The sequence below is a fragment of the Cervus canadensis genome, chromosome 11, assembly GCF_019320065.1.
Source record: "Cervus canadensis isolate Bull #8, Minnesota chromosome 11, ASM1932006v1, whole genome shotgun sequence".
NCBI classification, from domain to species: domain Eukaryota; kingdom Metazoa; phylum Chordata; class Mammalia; order Artiodactyla; family Cervidae; genus Cervus; species Cervus canadensis.
Window position 1 is genome coordinate 60,943,834 of NC_057396.1, and position 13,618 is coordinate 60,957,451.

At 41.1% G+C, this 13,618-nt stretch overlaps 1 protein-coding gene across 1 annotated transcript; it reads right to left on the reverse strand.

Moving 5' to 3' along the window:
• Window positions 1-4,520: 4,520 nt before the first annotated feature.
• Window positions 4,521-6,105, reverse strand: LOC122449690 (mitochondrial-processing peptidase subunit beta-like). The gene is given in 1 exon segment (XM_043481592.1): window positions 4,521-6,105. A coding segment is annotated over 1 exon segment (1,494 nt). The 3' UTR covers window positions 4,521-4,611.
• Between the last annotated feature and the right edge of the window lie 7,513 nt (window positions 6,106-13,618).

Below are 13,618 nucleotides of genomic sequence, written 5' to 3' on the forward strand. Positions count from 1 at the left end.
TCCCACTCTACCTTATTGCCTCCCAAAAACCTTTCCATTAATGAAACATACTCTTTGAAATGAAATATATTCATAATGAAATATACCCTTTTCTCCAAGTTAGTTGTGAAGAGCAAGCATTAAGACTATATCATATACTGAGAGTGCACTTCTTAGAAAAATAAATTTAATTGCAGCCTCTTGATTCAAATCAAACCCACTTTGTTTTAAACTTTCCATTACGGTAACATGGAGCTGCAGAGAATGTGCTTTCCATCCTAATTTGAGACTCAGATGGCAGCTCCTTTCGTACTTCTATCTTTAAAATCCTACCTCCCCCATCCCCCGGCTTGTTATCTTCTCTTCCACTTGCCAAACAAATCTTCTCAAAAAAAAAAAAAAAAGAACTGATTAAATGCCTAAGGGAAGGAAAGGGAAGAGCTCAAAATTAGTAGAATCTGTTCCCACATGTTCAGGCTAATTTAACTTTTCTCACATGACAGATTAGAAAGGAAAAGAAAAATTTGCATAGAAGGACAATTAAGAATAAACAAGAGGTGTCTTCTGTCTCAAATTAGGACAGGGTTCCATCATTTGTTTTTACATGGGTGGCACGTGGGAACTAATGGGTGAATGCTTTTGTTCTCCAGTATGATCCAGCAAGTGGGAGCTTAATCACAAAGGGAGGATCAGCTCACAATGAAATGTGTCTCAGGCCTTCCACCTGGCAAGCTGGGCTAACTACCCTAACTCTCATCTTACATGCTGTCGAGCTTATGGAGAATTCGAAAATGCCCAGGGCCCATGAAAGTGTGGCCAAGTCTAATGATTGATTGATAGACAGGTAGGTAGATGTAGATATAGACAGATAGAGGACAGATAGATATAATAGGTGGATAGATAGATGATAGATAATAGATATATAGGTGATAGATAGATAGGTGGTAGACGGGTAAATGATAGATAATAGACAGATAGATGAATCAACGAAGCAATGAGAGTCTCTTCACCAGAGGGATTTATCTGAATATGAAACACCATGGCTCCCAGCCTATCTTTGAGCTCACCAACCCTAGTAATTTCTAGCGACTATCTCCTTCCTCAAAGGTCTAAGAATATTCAGAAGACCTGCTCTGCAAGAGTAATTATGGGGGTAGAATTTTAACGTGCAAGACTTGGTACACAGTAGCCACTTATTACTCCAGCTGCCGCAGGAAGTTTCACTCCTTGGCAAAGCAAAGATGCCTACACATAGAGAGTCCCAGCTGCTGACAGCCTTAAATTAGCTGGAGATTTGCCTCTCAAAATGAGCTTTACAAGAGCTCAGAGGTCAATTAACCCCAAATAAGAGCTGGCACGGTCTCTACCCACTTCCTGGTGAACCAGAGGAAGAGAGAAGAGACACAGTGGAGTCTGAAGTTTTGAGCATCTGATTGTAACATCAACTATAATATAATATTTTTTAATAACAGGTAATAGAAAATGACTTGGCTAATTTAATTAAAATGAAATGCTAGCATCTATTGGAAGGATTTATGCTAGCCTAGAGATTCCCAGGAAAAGCTAGACATAACTTCATCAAGAGTAGAAGCCATAGTAGCCCTGGGAATCTGGGGACCAGGAATCTAGTAGCTCTGGGAAATGAGTGGTGCATCAAAGAACTGCCTGGGAGAAAGGCCTTTTCAAATTATTTTCCCATCAGTTTCCTCCACCTGGTTTGAATTGTTGGGCGAGAACATTTGATTAACCCAACCTTGACCCAGGGGACACATAGGACACAAGGGATATGAGCCTGTCTGTGTACAGTGTCACAGGAGTTATTCCCCAAAGGCCAGCCACTATTACTTTTTAAAAGGCCAAAGAGATGTGGATAAGCAAAAGCAACAGGGATTCATTATGCTGTTTCTGTCTGTAACCCAAAGAAAAATGTATGTCAAACCTTCCAAAGACTTCAGGCCCAATGCATGAAACACCCTGTCTTCTATTTCCAGGAACCAAAGATTGTACACAGGAACAAACTTTCTCCATCCCTATCTCACATATCAGACAATAGCTACACCTTGGAAGGAGATAATGGGTAGGGGCTACAGTTTGTGAGCTGCTAAGGGCTGTGTGTGCACGACCCGTGCTAAGGGTCATGAGAGGGAAGTGAGAGGGATGTAGCAGGGGTGCTTCGCCTGACCAGGACTCAGGGAAGAGCAAGGAGGAGTCAGGGGGAGGGGGAAGGCTTGGGAGTCTGTAAAGAGTGGGATGTCTGAGGGCAGGAGGAGGAGCAGGTGGTACCTTGGGAGGGTGCTGAAAGTGGTCCAGCTGGTCCAGAGGATAGGGGTTTAGAGTAAATTGAACTCTTGGCCCCAGTGCTTCACTCTCTGCAGGCTCAACCTTGTCCCGGACAGGATGAAGGGTATCTGTGTCTGGCTGACTTTGACTTGGCCGTGAAACTGGTAGATGTGTCAGCCTACCGATCTTAAGAGGCATCTTAAGAGCCTAGGTTTTGGGCGCTGAGTGCTCCACTCGCCTCCATGAATTTCTGCCACTTCCATAAGAAGAACTTGCCCCAGCTTCTTTGCTGGTCCAGGGAGGATGAAAGACACATGGAGCAGGGCCTTCAGGCCAGTCCTCAGAACTGCATCTAGAGGTAGAGCGGTTCAGCTAAGCCCAGTCTACATCACCCAACCTGAGTGCCACAGCCTGAAGCAGAATGGCTCCAGCTGACCTTCAGATCCATGAGTATAAAGGATTGCTGCTTCCTGTCACTGAATTTGGGGGTGTTGTGTTACGCAGTATTGTATTGTTATGTATTGTTATGCTGTATAATAATGCAGTATGTATATACCTGGTGGCTCAGACGGTAAAGCGTCTGTCTGCAATGCTGGAGACCCGGGTTCGATCCCTGGGTCGGGAAGAGCCCCTGGAGAAGGAAATGGCAACCCACTCCAGTATTCTTGCCTGGAAAATCCCATGGACAGAGGAGCCTGGTAGGCTACAGTTCATGGGGTCGCAAAGAGTCGGACACGACTGAGCGACTTTACTTTACTGTTCCTGGGACAAGGGCTGAGGAATATAGGAGTGACAGTAAAGAAGCCTGAAAAGGGACTGAAGAGGTGAGCGGAGGCCTAATCATTAAGGACTCTCTAAGCCTATTAAGTTGAGCTTTTATCTTAAAGGCAATGGAGTCTATTGAAATGTGTTAAGGAGGGATGTTTCACAGTCAGATTTCCTTCTTAAAAAACTCAGAGGGTGTCTACAAGGTAGATAGGATTACAGGGCCTTGTGGGGTCCAGGAGAGGTTTCCTAAAGTCCTCAAACTAATACTTTCCCAAAAAGCACAATTTTATGCACTTTTCTTCCAGTGTATGGATTTCCTATTGACTTTTTAAATGGTATCTTTAATTTTTATAAGATCCAGTTTATTACATTTTTCTTTGATGGTTAGTGCTTTCTGTGTCTGTTCTAAAAAAAATCATTGCCTTTCTCAAATTAGGAACAATATTCTCCTTTTAATGTTTCCCCTAGAAGCTTTATAGTCTAGCTTTTAAATTTAGACCTATTATCTACAATGAACTAATTCGGGGGTATGTTGTAAGGTACTGTTGATTTATTTTTTTCTCCATATAAAAACCCCGATATTTTGGCACCTTAAAAAAGATTTTTTTTTTCTTTCTCCATTGAGCAGTCTTAGTTCAAATATAAAAACTTAATTGGCCATATATGTTTGGATCTATTTCTAGATTCCTTAACCTATTCCATTGATTTATTTTTCTATCCTTATACCACATTGTCTTGATTACCGTAGCTTTATAAAGGATTTGAAATCAGATGGTGTAAGTCATCCAACCATGTACTTTTTGAAGATTACTTGACTATTCTAGGACCTTTGCATTTCCACATAAATTTTAGAATCAGCTTGTCAATTTTTACCCTCCTCCCAAAAAGGACTACTGGGATGGTTAATTGTAATATTTCTAAAGATTAATTCTGGGGAACTGATGTATTAACAATGTTGAATCTTCCCATTCTTGAACATAAAATATCTATTTATTCAGACCTTTAATATTTCTCAACAGTATTTTGTACCTTCCTACATAAAAACCTTAAAAATCTTTCATTATCGTTGTCCCTAAATATTTTGATTTTTTTAAATGCTAAGGTAAGTGATATTGAGCTTTTCATTTTCTTTTCCAACTGTTTGTTGTTCTTTTACATAAATGCAGTTCATTTTTATATATTGGCCTAGAATCTTGCAATCTTTCTAATGTTAAACAAATCTTGTACATAGCTGAGATAAACTCTACTTGGTAATTATGTATTATATCTTTTTAAAATATGACATCTCTTTAATTTAGCTAAGAAATTTTTCACATAGGCATAGGAATTGCATGTCTTCTTTTTGTTGTTGTTGTTGTGTATGCATTTTTATAATAAAACTGAAAATACTATACAAATTTTCATTCTTAAAATTATACTTAAAGTGTGTCCCAGCATAATTTCTCAGAGTTCAGAGATCTACCATTCATTGTGGTGGTCTTATCCTTTCAAAGTTATTCATATTTACCAGTATAGGTTTTTTTTTTTCTTTATGACTTATGGGTCTCAGTTTTATAATGTTCCAAATGTTTATTAGGAGCATTTTTAATCATGAAGCCAGCGCATGTTACTGCAAATCTGGTTAAAATCTGGTAGTTGCTCAATAGGACCAACAGCAGCAACAGCTGGACTCTTATTATAAATATATTTGGTACACACTTCTCGAATTATCTCAGCATTTACAGCATCAATTCTTGCTTCAAGCTCAGGGATGGGGATTCTTCTATTATAGCATAGCATCTGCCTACCTATATCTTCACAGATGGGAGTGGAACCATCAAGTTGCAGCAACATGTTTGTTTTCAGAAGATTTTTGGCTCATGCAACTTCACTTTCAGTGACACTTGTACATAGTCGCATCCATTCTTTTTGAACAACATGTAGCATATCTGCAACAGTGGCTGGTTCACAAACCATATAGATTCCCCACAATCCTGTATCTGTGTAGGAAGTATCGAAAGACTGGAAGCTATGGCAGAGGTTGCCGTGACAGGTAAGCTGGGCCAACTTGCTAGATAAATTCATTCCTCCTCCGAAAGAGCGATCCCAGTTGCCAATCAGTGTGTTTGCAACCATGAGACAGATTGTATCTGGATGTGCCCAACCAACAGCTTCAACAGCTACTGCAAGGTGTGCCAAAGGCATCTTGTCATCCCTTACTCGAATCTCACTTCCTGTGAATTTGCACGGAGGCAGAGCTGGTATTTCTCCTTTGTGTGTGGACAAAGATTCACCAAAATGAAATTTTGCTAACTCAAGCAGCTCGTCATGGGAAACTCCTCCAGCAGCAGCAAGTACTATTCTTGGCCCCTTATAATGTGTGGTTATATAATCCACTAAGTCCTTACGATTTATAGATTTGCTATTTTCAGTTGGTCCCAAAATTGTCCGTCCAAGTGCAGTATTTTGATAAGCTGTGGCATGAAGATAATCAAAAACAACTTCTTGTAAATTGGTTTCAACTTCCTGCATCTCTCTAAGAATTACTCCACGTTCACGTTCAATCTCTGCTTCTCCCAATGTGCTGTTCTGTATTATATCAGCAAGAATTTCTACAGCTCTTGGCAAATCTTTAGAGAATGCTTTGGCATAATATACAGTCTGCTCTCTGGAGGTATAGGCATTGAGATGAGCACCCATATTTTCAATTTCAAGTTCCAGATCTAACTGGGATCTCTTTTTGGTGCCCTTGAAAGCCATATGCTCCAGAAAGTGAGCTGTTCTATTATTCATCTCATTTTCATATCGACTTCCAGCATCAATCCAGAGCCCAACTGTGCATGTTGAAAGCCCAGAGTCTTCAGAGGCCACCCTTAGTCCATTCTCCAAACAGGTTACTCGCGTTTCAGGAACATTCAGAACAACTTGTGTAGCAGCCTGTGTACTTCTCAATCTGTTTCCTCCAAAATATGACCTCCCAGCAGCACCCCGGATCAGGAGCCTCTCTGGGAAACCGCAGAGCTGCCGCCGCGCCGCAGAAAACAGCACCGCTGGGGCCGCCGCCGCCATCGTCTCAGTTCTGGACTGTAGGAGGCGCATGTCTTCTTAATGAATTGACTTTCTCGTTGTTATGTAATATCCCCCTTTATCCCTTGTAATTGTTCTTGACTTTGTCTGATAATATGGCTACTCCTGTGTTTTCACAATTAATCATTATTTCGTTGTCCTTTTCTATTCTTTTTCTTTTAGTTGTATGTGTCCTCATAAACATTGTATAATTGAACCTCATTTTTGAAATCCAGTCTGGCAGTATTGCTCATTTAATTAGACTGTCTACTCTGTTTAGGTATAATGTAATCAGTGATTTGGTTGGATCTAATTCTACCACCTTGCTATTTGTTTTCTCTTTGCCACATTCATGCTTTCTTTCTCATTTCCCTCTTTTCGTTCTTTTTTTGGATTAATTAAATGTTTTCTAGTATTTTCTAGTTTTCTTCTTTTTTGTCTTTTTAGCTATGCCTCTTTGTTTTAATTTTTAGCAGTTGCTCTGGAGATTAAAAGAAGCATATTTTGGTTATCAGTCTACCTGTGATAATGAATTAACTTCATGCCACCTCACACATAATGGAAAAGAAAACCTCACAGAGTATACTTTTATCTGTCCCTTCTTATCTCTTATGATACTGTTGCTTTCCACCCTGCTTCTACATACATTATACACCTCACAATACTTTGTTACTGTTTCTGGTTTAAGCAGTCAAATATCTTTTAGGGAAATTTTAAGAATGTCATTTATATTTGTACCCAACATATTTTCTATTTCTTTTACCCTTTTTTTATAGTTCTGATATCTTATGGAATCACTTTCCTTTTGCCCAAGAATTTCCTTTAATATTTTGTAGAGTACACATATGCTAGTGAATAATCCACCTTATCTGAAAATGTCTTTATTTGCCTCTGTTTTGTTAAAGGCTGTTTTTGCCAGATACAGAATTTTAGGTTGACTGGGAACTTTAGTTTTTATTTATTTTTTTATTTTAGAACTTTAAAGATGTCACTCCATATCTTCTGTCTGGTTTTATGACTGGTATGATGAGAAATCAGCAGTATTCTTATCGTTATTCCTTTGTATGTAGCCTTTTTTTCCTCTGGCTGTTTTTAAAATGTTCTTTATCTTTGACTTTCAGCTATTTGCTTATGAAATGACTAGGTGTGGTTTTCTTTGTGCTGATCTTGAATAAGTTCCATTGAGATTTCTGTTTTTTTTTTCAATCTGAATGTTGACAGTTTGTCACCTAATTGGGGAAATATTGGTCATTAATTCTTTCATTTCTTTTCTTGCTTCTTCTTTCCCTCTCTTCTCCTATTGGAACTCTGCTTACACTCATACTGCTTAAAATTTGCCCACAAGTCACCAAGTCTTTGTAGATTTTTTAAAATGAACAGTTTAAATAATTTGGATACTTTAGATAATTTTTGTTGATCTCTTTTCAAGTTCACTAATCTTTTCTTCAATGTTCACTGGACATGGAACAACAGGCTGGTTCCAAATAGGAAAAGGAGTACGTCAAGGTTGTATATTGTCACTTGCTTATTTAACATATGCAGAGTACATCTTGAGAAATGCTGGCCTGGATGAAGCACAAGCTGGAATCAAGATTGCTGGGAGAAATATCAATAACCTCAGATATGCAGATGACATCACCCTTATGTAAGAAAGCAAAGAAGAACTCAAGAGCCATTTGATGAAAGTGAATGAGGAAAGTGAAAAAGTTGGCTTAAAGCTCAACATTCAGAAAACTAAGATCATGGCATCCAGTCCCATCACTTCATGGCAAATAGGTGGGGAAACAGTGGCAGACTTTATTTTCGGGGGCTCCAAAATCACTGCAGATGGTGACTGCAGCCATGAAATTAAAAGACGATTACTCCTTGGAAGACAAGCTATGAACAACCTAGATAGCATATGAAAAAGCAGAGACATTACTTTGTCAACAAAGGTCCATCTAGTCAAGGCTATGGTTTTTCCAGTAGTCATGTATGGATGTGAGAGTTGGACTATAAAGAAAGCTGAGTGCTGAAGAATTGATGCTTTTGAACTGTGGTGTTGGAGAAGATTCTTGAGAGTCCCTTGGACTGCAAGGAGATCCAACCAGTCCATCCTAAAGGAACTGAGTCCTGAATATTCATTGGAAGAACTGATGCTAAAGTTGAAACTCCAATACTTTGGCCACCTGATTCAAAGAACTGACTCATTGGAAAAGACCCTGATGCTGGGGAAGATTGAAGGTGGGAGGAGAAGGGGATGACAGAGGATGAGATGGTTGGATGGCATCACCAACTCAGTGGACATGAGTTTGAGTAAACTCCGGGAGTTGGTGATGGACAGGGAAGCCTGGCATGCTGCAGTCCATGGGGTCTCAAAGAATCGATACGACTGAGCGACTGAACTGAACTGAAATGAATCTTTTCTTATGCATTGTGCACCTAATGAAGTTTTTCATTTTATAAATTGTTTTTCAGTTTTGCACTTTTCATTTTTTTTTAAGTCTTTCTCCATTAAGATTTCCATAACAAGATGTCCATCTTTTCCTTTAAATTCTTTTTAAAAATATTTAATTTATTTATTTGGCTGTACCAGGTCTTAGTTGCGGCATGTGGGCTCTGGTTCCCAGATCAAGGATCGAACCCAGGCCTCCATCACTGGGAGTGTGGAGTCTTAGCCTTTGAATTCCCAGGGAAGTCCCTCCTTTAAATTCTTGAACTTACTAGTAATGGCTATTTTATAATCACTGTCCACTACTGACTACATCTGTGTCATCCCTGGGTCTGTTCCTATTGACTTTATTCTCCTGGTTATGGGTTACATTTTCTTGCTACTTTGCATGTCTAGTAACTTTTTGGAATACTGAAGATTATGAATGATGCAATGCTGAGTCTGGATTATGTCCTTTTCCTTTAAAGAATGTTGATTATTGAGTGTTGAGTATTGTTTTGGCAAGCATCTAATTCATTCACTTTGTTCCTGTTGAGGCTTGTTTTTCAGCTTTGTTAATGTGGGTCAAGAATAGTCCATGTGCTCGGCTCCAATACTCCCGTTCCTTGGATTGGCCACTCTGGAGTCTTAGCTAAATGCCCAGAGTGTTCAGTAACATAGTTACCCTGAGATTGACCAGAAGCCCAATAACCCCATCACTGTGTAAACTCCAGAATTTCCATAAGTTCATCATCTCTCAGTAGCTGTTCTCTGCCTAGCCAGACAGGGTCTTGCCTACACATTTACAGCTTTGTATTTGGCCAAAACCTAAAGGGGACGTGAATGTAGATTTCTGGGGCAACTTCTCTGTTCATTTATTTCTTCTTTAATACCCTATTCCATCAATTCCGGTCACCTCAGAAGCTGCAGCTCTGTTGCCTTCAACCAATGAGACCATGGCTGTCTTTTAACATCTACTTTCTCATGACACTATTTGGAACATGTCCCATAGCAGAAAGCACGAATGAATGTGGGGCTCACTTCATGTGTTTTCTTTGCTTAAGGTTCACTGGCTATGCTTTTTGTAAATTTTTACAAGCATTAAGTAAAGCTCTTGGAACATATTAGGTGCTTAGTAAGATGGTTTTTAAGGACGCGGGCATGATTAACTTGGCTCACTTGAGTCCTACTTCTGGAAATACCCACAAGGCTTATCAAATGGCCTATCCAGAGAATCAAACTCCATCTCCTCCTCCCACTCCCAGTTTCCCCTTAGGGTAATCAACTTTCTCTTCAGAGGCTGGCAAGCAGGTTTTTTTTGTTTGTTTTTTTTTCCTTTTTGCACATTTGGGTTACTCAGTTTGTAAAGCTTTGAGCATTCAGAGAATGATCAGAATTATATTCATCCACAATTAAGATGCACACAGTTCTCTGGGGGATTTGATATACATTTTCCAAATCAGCTAAATGCTCTCTGGGAGAATTATTGCTGGGGAGGGGGAGGTTGTGAATAACCTAGCATAAATCATCATTTGGAATGTATCCTTAAAGCCCTGCATGTAGTTTCTCATGTTACCAAGGAAAGAGCTTCCGAGGTTGTTCAAAGATCAGTGCTGAAGAGGGGAAGAAGGCGGCTCCAGGGAAACCTCCTGGGAAGGCAAGACCAGATGTAGGAGGCTCTTGGGCAAAAGAAATCCCCAGCAAATGACTCTTGGCTCTTTCCTTTCACCTCAGATGCCCAGTTCTGCCTCATCTTCCTGGGGCACATTTTCCGGACCAGTGAACCAAATGAAAAACAGGCTCTTTTCTTTTGTTTTCATCTTGACTAAGAAGAACAGGTCTCCAAAGGGAGGATTATTTCAAGACTGCTTTGGAGATTACATTTGGATATTTCACATTTCACCATTATCTATCATTCTGCACCCCGCCCACCCCCACCCCACATACACCCTATAAAACCAACACCACCCTCCTTTCTGCAAAACATGTGTCATTTGGCTTTGGGGCTTAATGACTCCATTCTTGCCTTAGAGACCATGAATGGACAATTTGAGTTTGGAATTCCTATAGTTTGGCTAGTGGAACCAACCCTCTAATTAAGATTTCCTGTTCAGCAACAAGCACCCGTTCTCCCCAGGCCTGCATTTTGGTTCAAAAGCACAAGACAAACAAGAGATGGAAAAGACTAAATGTGTGAGAGTTTTCATTTTCCTCCAGGGGGGAAAAAAACAACAAGCTATGATTTTCCTCCAAGCAAACAAACTGTTTTCCATATGTTTCCAAGAAAAAACTGCTTTTCTGCCATTCTGCACGTTCCATGGATGATTCCAGTGGGGGGATCCTAGGAAGCAGCACGTTTTCTCTTGTTGCTGGGAAGATGTGTTTGCCAACTCATGTCTCTACGCTCTGGTAATTGGGCTTGGGGCGCCCACTCCAGCTCCACTTCTGAAAGGGAGCCAGAGAACAAGGAGGAGCCGGGTTTGGTTTCTACAAGCTGTGAGGGCTGCTGGACAGGAGCCCAGTGAGGTCTGGCCTCATGGCCTGAGGATGCTGCCGTTCCATACTCTTGTCCCTGCCCCTGGAGTAGATGCGGGGAGAATGCTGGGCCTTCTGCAGAAAGACGGTCTAAAATAACTTCTACAATGTAACTTCTGGCTCCTGGTAGCCTGTGGCTCCCACACTCAAACCACGGGGCAAGAGTCAAGGGCTGCCCTTCTAATCCTTATTTCAGTTCAGTTCAGTTCAGTTCACTTGCTCAGTTGTGTCCGACTCTTTGCGACCCCATAGACTGCAGCATGCCAGGCCTCCCTGTCCATCACCAACTCCCAGAATCCACCTAAACCCATGTCCACTGAGTCGGTGATGCCATCCAACCATCTCATCCTCTGTCGTCCCCTTCTCCTCCTGCCCTCAATCTTTCCCAGCATCAGGGTCTTTTCCAATGAGTCAGCTCTTCACATCAGGTGGCCAAAGTTTTGGAGTTTCAGCTTCAACATCAGTCCTACCAGTGAACACTCAGGACTGATCTCCTTTAGGATGGACTGGTTGGATCTCCTTGCAGTCCAAGGGACTCTCAAGAGCCTTCTCCAACACCACAGTTCAAAAGCATCAATTCTTCTGTGCTCAGCTTTCTTTATAGTCCAACTCTCACATCCATACATGACCACTGGAAAAACCACAGCTTTGACGAGACAGACCTTTGTTGACAAAGTAATGTCTCTGCTTTTTAATATGCTGTCTATACTATTAAAAACACCTGACCTCATCTTTCCCCTATTTCAATACCTTCAATAGTTCTCCCATTGCTTTTAGGATAAAGTCCATACTCCCCAGATTTTCTCATGGGCAAGTTCTCATCAACCTGGTTCTACTGTATCTTTCCTTTCATCTCTCATTACTCCCTCCACAATCCTCTCTCCACTCCTCTCCCCAGCCCCACCACTTTCTCTGCTCTAGCACACAGAAGTGTTTGCAGCCCATTGGACCCACAGGACTCTCTTTCTGCTCGGGATGCTGTTCCTATGGACGGGAACAATCCACACATGCTCTATCTTGCTGATTCCTATTCATACTTCAAATCTCAATGCTGGCATGCTTCCTCCAGGAAGCCTTCCTTCCAGGCTGGGGTAAGAAGTGACCTCCTATTTGCTGCCATGGAGCACCATGCTTGCCGCATCTCAGTTAGTCGCTGACAAGTATTACTGAGTAGGTCTATGTAGCAAACCCTGGGGAAACAGTGGAAAGAAAACAGTAATAAACAAGTAAAAGAAGCAAATAAGTGGGTAAATACCATCTGTACTAAAAACTGGGAAGGAAGAGGATATAGAAATGAAAAATTAGGAGTGTGGTAAAGACTACTTATGTGATTTAACTCCGATATCCTCTTTACCTCTCTGTCTTTCCATTAGACATCAGGTCTTCTAGAGCAGAGATTTATATTAATCATCTCTTTATTTCTAACACACAGCATAGGATGTGGCGTATAGAAGGCACTCGATAAGAGTTTGTGGTTTGAATCACAGCCATTTTCTGTTCTAATTCTAGGCTTATTTTCAGCTCTTCTGGAAATTGGAAATGTCAGATCTTTTTCCAGGAGGGGTAAACTGGGTAATGAAAGGGACCAGAGACACTGGCTCATTAGGGATTCAACCCCCAAACCTGTCATGCACCTATCATTATTCCTATGATAGGAGAGTGTTTTAAAATATGTCCTCGGAGAGAGTAGCCAAGATGATGGAGTAGAAAGGCCTCGAGCTCATCGCCTCTCATGAACACCCCAAAATCATAACTGTCTGCAGAACAACCACTGATGGAAAAGACTAAAATACATCCCCAAGTTCTTTGACGGTACTCCCTCAAAAGATGAAGCCCAGCTCTTCTCCTCTTGAAGGTGTGCTGTTCTTGGTGAGTGATTTCTAATAAATGGGATATTGCAGAAATGATCATGTGCTCGTGTGGAGGCTAGAAAGACAGAGAACTGCAGCTTCCATCCATCTCTCTTACCTTGCTCTGTGGGAAGCCAGCACCACACTTTAGGATGAACCAGCAGCTTCTGGAGAAACCCACATGGCGAGGAATTGAGGCCTCCTACCAACAGCCAAATGAATGACTATCTTAGGCATTGAACCATTAGTCCCAGTCAAGCCTTCAGGTGACCATGGCTCTGGCCAGAACCTTGGCTACCTAATATGAGACCTTAAACCACAGCCATTTAACTAAACTGCTCCCAGATTCCTGACCCCCAGAAACCTACAGATAATAAATGCTTGTTTAAAACTACTCTATTTGGGGGCATTTTATTATTCAGTAATAGAGAGTTTTAAAAATTTGTCTGCACACTTGAGTGTATGCAGAAAGACAAAGAAGTTAGCTGGGCCTCCCCTGCAAGGAAGTTAGCTGGGCCTCCTCCTTTCACTCCAGAGAGGAAAGGAGGGTTTGTCTGCAGAACCAGAAGGGTAGTTACTTTTTATCCTTAGGGGGGACTGGGCCTATCTTGGGATCTCTGGTTTCCAACTTTGTCCTTAGAATCTCCCACAGAAGCTGTGAACACAATGCAGGCATGTCATTCATTCCTCACTCATGCTGCTTGCAAACTTTTTATGTGCTTACCCATGCGCTTAAGAGCTTTGCATATAT